The 10,913-nt window shown below is 46.9% G+C and overlaps 1 protein-coding gene across 3 annotated transcripts in view; it reads right to left on the minus strand.

Moving 5' to 3' along the window:
* ZNF460 (zinc finger protein 460) overlaps window positions 1-10,185 on the minus strand; it is a 28,945-nt gene extending 18,760 nt beyond the window's left edge. The window contains exons 1-2 of one of the 3 annotated variants that reach the window (XM_007998285.3): window positions 10,018-10,185; window positions 5,439-5,565 (exon numbers count right to left, since the gene is read on the minus strand). In XM_007998285.3, the coding sequence (XP_007996476.1) occupies window positions 5,439-5,472 (34 nt within the window). In that variant the 5' untranslated portion in view covers window positions 5,473-5,565; window positions 10,018-10,185. The other 2 variants (XM_007998284.3, XM_007998283.3) reach the window with 2 other exon arrangements.
* Window positions 10,186-10,913: the final 728 nt, after the last annotated feature.

Raw genomic sequence — 10,913 nt, forward strand, 5'->3', positions numbered from 1 at the left:
CCCACCTCTGCCTCCAAAGTGCTGGGATTATAGACGTGACCCACCGTGCCTGGCCAACTCTTGAAATTTTTAAAGAGAAACCCAGGGGGAGAAGCTCAAGCAGAGTACAGACTGGAATAGAGATCCCTACTCACAGTCAAGATGAGACTAGGTGGACAACATAATGATGACACTGTATGGTGAGCTTGCTCAAGAACATGTCAAGGTACTACAGGAGGCCAGGGAAGGGGCACTTAATGTAGCCTAAATGGGGCAGGCACAGGAAGAGGCCAAGGAAGCTTCCCAGAGGATGCTTCATGAGCTTAAAGTGAGAAGCACATATTAGCCTTAGGACATAGAATATACAAAGACACAGAGTCTTCAGCGAATCTAGGGGACTGCAGAGAGGAGGCAGCCCCATGAGAAGTTAAGGCTGGTCAGGATTCAGTGACAGGAAGGGGCAGAGAGGAAGCTGATGCTCAAGATTCTGCCTCAGGGACAGCCAGGGATGGCCACGGCTACTCCTAGGACAGAGCTCCTAGGACAGAGGGTGAACAGAATCCTGGTAGACATATAGAATCCACTGTGTCAGGGTGAAAAATAGGCGAAAAGGCTAACAAACAACTGGATCTTGAAAGAAGAAAATAATAAAACTTCTGCCAGGCACAGTGACTCACGCCTGTAATCCCAGCACTTTGGGAGGCCGAGGCTGGCAGATCACGAGGTCAGGAGATCGAGACCATCCTGGCTAACACGGTGAAACCCTGTCTCTACTAAAAGTACAAAAAATTTGCCGGGCGTGGTGGTGGGTGCCTGTAGTCCCAGCTACTCGGAAGGCTGAGGCAGGAGAATGGCGTGAACCTGGGAGGTGGAGTTTGCAGTGAGCCGAGATCGCGCCACTGCACTTCTGCCTGGGAGACAGTGAGACTCCGTCTAAAGACAAAAAAAAAAAAAAAGAAAATAATAAAACTTTATATCAAGACAATAAAGATCTACCTGAATGAAGAAATTGATAATATAAAGTTATCAATTCTCTCAAAACTGATGCAGAAATTCAATACAACCCTGAGAAACAATAACTTGAAAACACTAGAAAAAGACACAATCTGAAAGGTACTGCCTGTAATCCTGGCTACTCAGGAAGCTGAGCCCAGGAGTTCGAGACCAGCCTGGGCAACATAGCCAGATCCCATCTCTTAAAAAAAATAGTAATAATAAATAAAAAGAATGTGTGGATTAGCCTTGGAGAGTATTTAAGAGTAACAAGGATTGGCTATGAGATAACTCATGAAGCCAACATAGAAGTGAAGATCAGAGTAAGAAGAGAACCAAAGTCCAGAGAGAATAGAAAAGAAGAATCTAAGAGGGCCCAATACTGAAGCACAAAATAGGAAAACTGTGCTGAATTGTGAGTTCATACTAAAGGGAGGTTAAGAGTGTAGCTCTGGAGTCAGAACATCTCAGTTCAAATCTTGCCTGCACCAAATCAGCTGATGTCAGAGAAATGATTTAGTTGATCCTAGTCTCCACTTCCTCATCTGAAAAACAGAAACTCTCAGATTCTGTCTCACAGGGTGTGATGACGGTTAAAATAGGAAAATTCTTGGCTGGGCACAGTGGCTCATGCCTGTAATCCCGTTACTTTTGGGAGGCTAAGGCAGAAGAATTGCTTGAGGCCCAGAGTTCAAGAGTAGCCTGGGCAATATAGCAATACCCCGTCTCTACAAAAAAATAAATAAATTAGCCAGACATTGTAGCGTGAGCCTGTAGTTCCAGCTACTTTGCAGAATTGCTTGAGCCCAGGAGTTTAAGGCTACAGTAAGCTACGATGGTGCCACTGCACTCCAGCCTGGGTGACAGAGCAAGATCCTGTCTCTTAAAAAAGGGGAAAATTTCTATAAAGTACTTGGCACAGTGCTAGACAGTACATAAGAGATCGGTAAATTGTGGGCCATCATCAGTTATCATTACGGTCACTGTTGTATTTGAAAATTAGGAATGAAAGGAGTGACCTTACAATGGTTTCTGTGCTGTGATACAGAGAAACCTACCACAGGGACTCAAACAGTAAAATGAAATGATGTTTTTTTGTTTGTTTGTTTTTTTGAGATGGGGTCTCGCTCTGTCATCCAGTCCGGAGTACAGTGGTGTGATCTTGGCTCACTGCAACCTCCACCTCCCAGGCTCAAGCGATTCTCCTACCTCATCCTCCTGAGTAGCTGGGATTATAGGCACCTGCCACCACACCCAGCTAATTTTTTTATTTTTAGTAGAGATGGAGTTTCACCATGATGGCCAGGCTGGTAACTCCTGACCTCAAGTGATCTGCCTGCCTAGACCTCCCAAAAGGGAACAATGTTATCAAGTGATGATGAAGACGTGGAGCACTGGAAGCTTTCCCATGTCCATCATGGTCAGAAAGTGAAATGGTACATTCTGCAGAACTGCTGGGCAGTTTCTTTTAAAGCTGAACATGGCCACACAGGGTAGCTCATGCCTATAATCCCAGCACTTTGGGAGGCCAAGGAGGGGAGATCAGTGCAGGCCACGAGTTCAAGATGAGCCTGGGCAACACAGTGAGACCCCATCTCTACGAAAGATAATAAAGAAAAAAAGAAAGCTGAATATACAACCTACTCCATGACCTGATGTGTACACACATTAGAGTATATTCTAACAGAATTTACTGTTAACAGAAAATTCAGAAACCAGTATTTACATCCACCAGAAAATATGAACAATAATACTCTCAGCAACATCCTTCATAATATCCAAAAACTGAAAACAACAGGAACATCCATCAGCAGAGTAATGGACAAATGAATGGCAGTTTCACATACAATGAGAAAATACAACATACTGAGAATGAATCAACTCCGACTGCATATAAACACGTGAAAAGAATAACACAGATGTGATGATCAAAAGACAGATATGCACTGTGCAGTTCAACAACAGCCAACCAATCTGCGCTCTTGAAGTCTAAATACGAGCAAATAGAATTAAAGAGGCTATCGAGGGCATAAAACCCTGATGAGGAGCTGGAGATCGCCTATGTATTGATGTAGGTGGCAGTTACTTTGGTATATACATAAGCAAAAATTCAGTGAATGGACTTCTGTCTTTTTTTTTTTTTTTTTTGAGACAGAGTCTCCTTTTGTCGCCTAGGCTGGAGTGCAGTGGCACGATCTCGGCTCACTGCAAGCTCCGCCTCCTGAGTTTAAGCGATTCTCCTGCCTCAGCCCCCCGAGTAGCTGGGACTACAGGTGTGCACCACCACGCCTGGCTAATTGTTTCATATTTTTAGTAGAGACAGGATTTCGCCATGTTGGCCAGGCTGGTCTCGAACTCCTGACCTCAGGAGATCCACCTGCCTCAGCCTCCCAAAGTGCTGGGATTACAGGCATAAGCCGCCACACCCGGCCTCAGTGAATGGACTTCTTAAGATTTTTGCAAAACACAGCATATGAGTTATAGCTTATTCAAAAAGTGAAAGAGATGGAGGCTTATTATGATGCCCAGGCTGGTCTCGAACTCCTAGCCTGAAGCAATCCTCCCATCTCAGCCTCCAGAGTAGCTGGGATTAGGCGCATCTGGCTTCCATTTCAGGGTTATTAATTGACTTGACTGCATATTGTTGTATCTCAGAGAATACGGAAGCCCAAGGAGAGAGACAGAGAGGGAATGGCCAGTAAGTGGAGCAGTCAGAAAACATAACATTTATTGATAAAGCTGTCTTACATGGTGCAGTTCACGGTGCCTCATAGCAATTACAACAGTAACATCAAAGATCAGTGATCACAGATCACCGCAATAGATATAATATGAATAAAAAACATTTGAAATACTGCAAGAATTACCAAAATGTGACACAGACAAAAAGTGAGCACATGCTGTTGGAAAAATGGTTGGGACAGACTTGCTCAATTCAGGGTTGCCACAAACATTCAACTTCTAAAAATACAGTAAGTGCTAGGTGCAGTAAAGCAAAGTGCAATGAAACAAAGGTAAGCCTTTTTTGCCACCTATTGTCCCATTTTACCCATGAGAAAATTGAGGCACTTTTCTGCACTGGCATGGGTATAAAGAAATAAAAAATTCTAAAAAGAAAATTAAGGCACAGAGGGGTTCAGTACTTTGCCCAGGAACACACAGCTGACAAGGAGTAGAGCTAGGATTGGACTCTGAGGCATCAGACCTTGGTCTCCCAAGTGCTGTGCTCAGAGGAAATGGAGAACTCCCCTGTATGGTGCCAGGAGTCTCAAAACAAGGAGGCTATAAAGAAGAATGGGAGATACGAGTGGAAAAACTCAATCCTAAGGGAACCGGGCAGCAGAGTGAGGGGCAGACGTGGTGACTCCATACTTCGACATTTCATAAACCACTGAAAAATAAAAAACTGGGAGGGAACTCCAAACAGCAATTTTGCCACATACAGACATTTGCACAAACATCAAAATCAACACTTCACAAAAGAAAGAACTTTTATCAAGAAAAAAATGCAACAAACAGCATCTCACAATGAAGGTATATCTGTTAAACTGAATGAATGAATTTTCTGAGGTGTTCATTGCAATGGCCCTATTATCCTTACTCACTGAGGATGGGGATGCTGGGAAAATTAAGTGAGAAGAGTATCAACAGAGAAACAACAAAAATATGTAGCACGTAGTAGTGCCAAGGAATGTGTGAGTCTCAGAGAACAAGAACTAGATGGTCACTTTATTCCACACAATAGCTAAGCCAGAAAAAGCCACTATGAAAAGACAGTGACAGGAGCAGACCCATGAAGGGAAGCCAGCACAAGATACCCAGTGTTAGTCCCACAAGGGGCCTGGCTGCAAATCCTACCTTTGGGTTCTACAAAACATCCCCATTTCCTGGTAACGTATCCCTCTCCTTTGGCTGTGACCAAAAGCAAACTACATTTCTTAGCCAACCCTTTCTAAGTAAGACACAAAGAGATCAGGAAGAATCAAGTGAGTCAAAATAATGAGGCCAGGCGTGGTGGCTCATGCCTGTAATCCCAGCACTTTGGGAGGCCAAGGTGGGCAGATCACCTGAGGTCAGGAGTTTGAGACCAGCCTGACCAACATGGAGAAACCCCATCTCTACTAAAAATACAAAATAAGCTGAGTGTGGGGGCACATGCTTGTAATCCCAGCTACTCTGGAGGCTGAGGCAGGAGAATCACTTGAATCCGGGAGGCGGAGGTTCTGGTGAGCCAAGATCACACCATTGCACTCCAGCCTGGGCAATAAGAGCGAAACTGTGTCTCAAAAAAAAAAAAAAAAAAAAAAAAGAAAAAAAAAAAATTGAGTCAAGCTTTGGGAAATGGGGGGCTGGCTCCCAAGACCTATTCCACTAGCCCGGCCTAAAGCCAGAATGAAGCTGAATTAGGCTAGAATGAAGCTGCTTTCAGGTGCCCCTGATGTTGGAGAGGAGAGGACAGGCCTTACCCAGTGCGACCAGAAGCCCACAGGTCTCCAGCATCACCTCCACGTACAAGGCCCTCTGGGTCACGTCCAACTGCCCCCACTCCTCCTGGGTAAATGTCACAGCCACGTCCTCGAAGGTCACAGACTCCTGAAAAGTCAAACAGAGCCAGTAATGTTTCCTTTGCAACTGTGGAATAGGATTAGAACCTGTCACTCTAGCACTGCAAAAGATGCACAGAGAATCAAAGGCCAAATTACCAAGCACCTCCAAAGGGCCAAGATCTGTGCTAGGATCAAGGGGAATGTGGACACTGCCTTGCATGGATTACAGCAGCGAAGAGGACACAGAAGAGGCTGAGGCAGGAGAATTGCTTGAACCTGGGAGGTGGAGGCTGCAGTGAGTTGAGATCACGCCACTGCACTCCAGCCTGGCAACACAGCAAGACTCCATCTTAAAAAATAAAAATAAAAATAAAAAACCTCCTATGCAGGAAACCACTAGAACTTGACACAGAAATAAGGTTAGGACAATCCGAAACAGACTGAGAGGCACAGACAGTAAGCGCTCTGACATATCAGAGGAATAGCGAAGAATAATAATAAAAACATCAACACCAGCAACAATAACAGGAACAGTACCTGAGTCTTACCGATCCTCCCTGTGTGCCTGCCTCATGCTGACAGGTTTACATGCCATGGTAAAGTGACTGAAAGTCCCCAGCTCAGGAGCCAGACTCCTGAGGTTTAAAACCAAATTCCTGAAATCAACATGTGCCTGCTATGTGACCTTGGGGACCTCATTTCATTTCGCTGAGCCTCGATTTCCAGGTCAGTATAACCATGTTTCCCACTTCATCAAGAATAGTCAAGGCTGGGCATGGTGGCTCATGCCTGTAATCCCAGCACTTTGGGAGGCTGAGGCACGTGGATTACCTGAGGTCAGGAATTTGAGACCAGCCTGACCAACATGGTGAGACCCCGTCTCTATTAAGAATACAAAAAGTAGCCAGGTGTGGTGGCACAAACCTGCAATCCCAGCTACTAGGGAGGCTGAGGCAGGAGAATAGCTTGAACCTGGGAGGCAGAGGTTGCAGTGAGCCAAGATTATGCCACTGCACTCCAGCCTGGACAACGGAGTGAGACTCTGTCCCCAAAAAAAAAAAAAAAAAAAAAGAACTAAAGAAAAACTGTTTGTAGGTTGGGCATGGTGACTCACACCTGTAATCCCAGCAGTTTGGGAGGCCGAGGTGGGCAGACTATGAGGTCAGGAAATCGAGACCATCCTGGCAGGCAAGGTGAAACCCCATCTCTACTAAAAATACAAAAATTAGCTGGGCGTGGTGGTGTGTGCCTGTAGTCCTAGCTATTTGGCAGGCTGAGGCAGGACAATCACTTGAACGCGGGAGGCGGAGGTTGCAGTGAGCCAAGATCACACTACTGAACTCCGGCCTGGCAACAGAGCTAGACTCCGTCTCAAAAAAAAAAAAAAAAAAAAAAAAAAGGAAAGAAAATGAAACAAAGAAAAACTGTTTGTAAAAAACAACAACAACAACAACAACAAAAACACTGAGGCAAAGGCTACACACAGCATCTGAATTTACTATCATCATCTCTATGTCACACTCAGAGACCTGAGGCCCAGATCTCAGGTCCCAGAAGCTCTACCAGTCTACCCAAAGTCACATGTCTTCATGTCTTTTTTTTTTTTTTTTAGATGGTCTCACTCTGTCACCCAGGCTGGAGTACAGTGGCACAATGTTGGCTCACTGCAGCCCTGACCTCCTGTGGTCTAGTGATCCTCCCACCTCAGCCTCCTGCGTAGCTGGGACTACAGGCACAAGATGCCACACCAGTCTAAGTTTTTGTATTTTTTGTAGAGATAGGATTTCCCCATGTTGCCCAGGCTGGTCTTGAACTCCTGGGCTCAAGCAGTCCACCCACCTCGGCCTCCCAAAGTGCAGGGATTACAGGTGCGAGCCACCATGCCCAGCCCAGAGTCACAGGTCTTATCAACAGAGGCAGGATTTAAGCCCGGGGCCCTCTGGTCTAATTATGTAACCTGACATTTCTCTATTAGCAAAGTTAATGTAGTTAATGAGGATGAAGCATTTCAAATCCATATATCCATTTCAGCCACTCCCATGGACAAGCACAGAGAAGTGTAGTCATCATCATCCACCTCACCAAAGAATCACCTGAGGTGGTGGCACCTGATCAGGTGTTAGGGCCTGGACCAGCTTCCAGGGAGAATTCACAATGAGCCATCACTTCCTTTTCTACCTGAGTCCTACTAGCAGGTATCCTTGAAGCCAGAATATTCCAGCAGCAAGCAAACAAGAGTCACAGAGGGCACAACAGGTTGTAGCCATGAGAATATGGGCCCATCTGGAGATTATATCTATCCCGGCTGAGTAGGAGAGTACATTCAGCAACAAAACCATACAAACGTGCCCTCTCAGAATATGTCAGCAGGTAAGGGAGTAAGGGGAACCACATATAAAACCACTGTGGAAGCCACACAGGTCCCCTGGGAACTCCTTAAACAACCAATATACCATTTTTTAAGTCTACACAGTTCCACCAGTATGAAAGGCCATGACTCCTCATGCCCAAGACCATGGCTAGAAGGAGGCCTCATCTTGCAAAGTTTACTTTAGGTGTCACCCCCAGGCCTCCCTAACCATTGCAGGTAAAGAAGAGGTTAAAAACACAGACTATGATGGTAAACATACCAGTTGTTAGTTTCTGATACTTAAGAGCTACAGTGATGCAAGGCAAGTAATTGAACATCTGTGACCCTCAAATTGCTCTTGTGTAAAACAATGATGACAATATAACCTAATTCTAAAGAGTTCAGGATTAAGCCGGGTGCTGCGGCTTACACCTGTAATCCCAGCACTTTGGGAGACCAAGGCGGGTGGATCACCTGAGGTCAGGAGTTTAAGACCAGCGTAGCCAACATGGTAAAACCCCGTCTCTACTAAAAATACAAAAATTAGCCAGGCGTGGTGGCGTGCACCTGTACTCCCAGCTACTCAGGAGGCTGAGGCAGGAGAATCGCTTGAACCCAGAAGGCGGAGTTTGCAGTGAGCCAAGGTCACACCACTGTACTCCAGCCTGGAGGACAGAGCAAGTCTCCGTCTCAAAAAAAAAAAAAAAAAAAAAAAAAAATCAGGATTAAACGAGCTGAGGGTTAAATATTACCCACCGATCAGCCTACAGCAAGGACTCAACGACTGTCAGTTAATATCATTCTTTCTAATTATTTTTCTTTGTTCTCATTACGTCTTTGACAAACTCAAATCCACAAGCTTCTTTAACACCATCAGATTCTCTACACAAAAATACCAGACTCTGGGCAAGGGCGTAAGCTGCCACTTTAGCCGGAATTGCCAAAAAAGGCACCTCCAAATACGTGACATCTGGACAGAGGCCAGAAGGATGTGGGACGGAGGCCCCCCACTACAGCGGCAGTGTTCGAGGTAAAGGGGGTCAAGGAGAAAGGCTGGAAAATGGAAGAGGACTCTGTACGGTCAGCTTGGTGGCTCTGAAGAGCAAAGGACCAGGGAAAAACGCAAAGACACAAGGTCGGGGTGGTTGGCCAAGGGGATGGGGTAGGGGCTGGCAGGCCAGAGAGAAGGCTGGATTTAGGGGAAATGTGATGAGAGCCCTAGAAGGAAGCATCACTCCCCCTTCAACCACGGACTGAACATCTATCAGAGGCCAACACTGTTGCAGGACTGCGGATAAAGGAAATGACAAGCCACGGCCATTTCTCTTAAACGATGGCGACAAAGAAAAATCCTGTGGCTGTCTTGGCTTCCAGCCTGCCCACGAGGCCTCCAGAAATAGCAGAGCAGCAGCAAGGCCGAAACCTCGTCCACTCACCTGCGCCGGAGCCATCCACGCCGCCGCCATCCCGGGAATGCCGCGGATCAGCCGACCACAGCCCTTCTCTGTCCTGGGCGGGGCGACCTCGGCTGACTTTCGCACTCTGAGCCTCAGTTTTCCCCCAAAAAAAATGCGCACAAGGCCCAGGGCGCAGCGTCGGGGCTGAGGAGACGGAGGGCGGCTGCGGAGGCCTAGGCCTCGACGGGCGCCAGTAGGATGCCTCGTTAGGGGAGAAGCGGGGCGTCAGGCTCCCGCCAAGACGCCGAGAAGGGGCGTAACCGCTTCACTACCCTTCCCTGCTCAGGCCGCAGAACGCGCCCACCCAGCGCTCTAGGCCCCACACTGTTTCAGGGCCAAGCCGGCCCACGGAGATGACGTCACACGAAGAAGCGGAAGTCCCGCCTCCGCCGCCCTGGCCCGCAGAAAACGCTCCTGTCCTGGGCCGTCAATGGCCCAGAGTCCGCGGCCGACGCAAGGGACGGTGCCTTCTGGGTAATGCAGTTTTTCCCTTACATCTACCGGGTGTGGGAACTCACCCAGCGCATCCGACTCCACGTAAGTGCGCACCAGAACCCCCGCGTCGTCTTAGGGCCGCCGCTTTAGTATAGGCACACGTCGGAGGGTCGAAAGGTCCCTTCAAGCTCAGGAAAATCGAGATCAGGAGGCGGGGATACTCGCCCCGATTCAGACCCCGAACAAAGGTGCTTACCCTGCTGTGGGGCTGGGCCCGCGACTTCTCGCTCGCTTTGCCTCTTTTCTGGATCTTTTCATAGAAGAAAAGGATAAATGAGCAGTTAAAATAGCCACCCAAAGGAGGACGCCTGACAGTGTGCCCAGCCTGCTGGGAAAGGACAGACCGCCCTCTATTGGGCCTCCTTTGGCCGGGCCCAGCCTTCAAAGGATGCAGGGACTTCCGGGTGATGTAATAGGCTTCGCGTTCGCCACGTGTGGACTTCCCATACCCTGAGGTGGGGAGGCTGCTAGTGGAGCAGGCTTGCAGGGAAGCCCAGTACTCCCATTTCAAGCATGATCAGTTTGAAACGTGAGACCTCAAAGCGTAGTGCCATCTACTCAACCTATGATTCAACATTGGCAGAGGGTTCGAGAGTGGATATATAAATTTGAGAGTTGTTACCGTAAACTGTTACTTCAAGTCATGATATTAGGTGAGGCTTTGAAAAGAATGGATAAGTGACGGGAAAGAGGGGAACCCTGGCCCAATCCAGCATTAACTGGTTGCAGACAGGAGACCAATAAAGTCATGTGAGGATTTTAACAATCCTATATTATGCAAACGATATCCATATTATGCAAAGTCTTCGTAGTCCCCATCAGTAACTTTTTTTTTCTTTCCATGATTATGAAAGTGAGAGAATAAAGTCCAGCTTTCAATGGTTTGACGATAGATATGGTTATGAAAATAGAAACAAGGTGTGCAGAAAGTACTCCCCAAGAGATTTAATTTCGAGATTGAAAATAGTCAACGAATGGAGATGGGGTCAATTTCCTACACGATGCTGTCTATAAAATACTTCTGGAGAAATATTTTTGGCTAAATTAGTGTTCTAGCAACACTGTTATTCATCATTGGCAATAAAAAGACAT

The sequence above is a fragment of the Chlorocebus sabaeus genome, chromosome 6 (genome assembly GCF_047675955.1).
Source record: "Chlorocebus sabaeus isolate Y175 chromosome 6, mChlSab1.0.hap1, whole genome shotgun sequence".
Taxonomy (NCBI): Eukaryota; Metazoa; Chordata; class Mammalia; order Primates; family Cercopithecidae; genus Chlorocebus; species Chlorocebus sabaeus.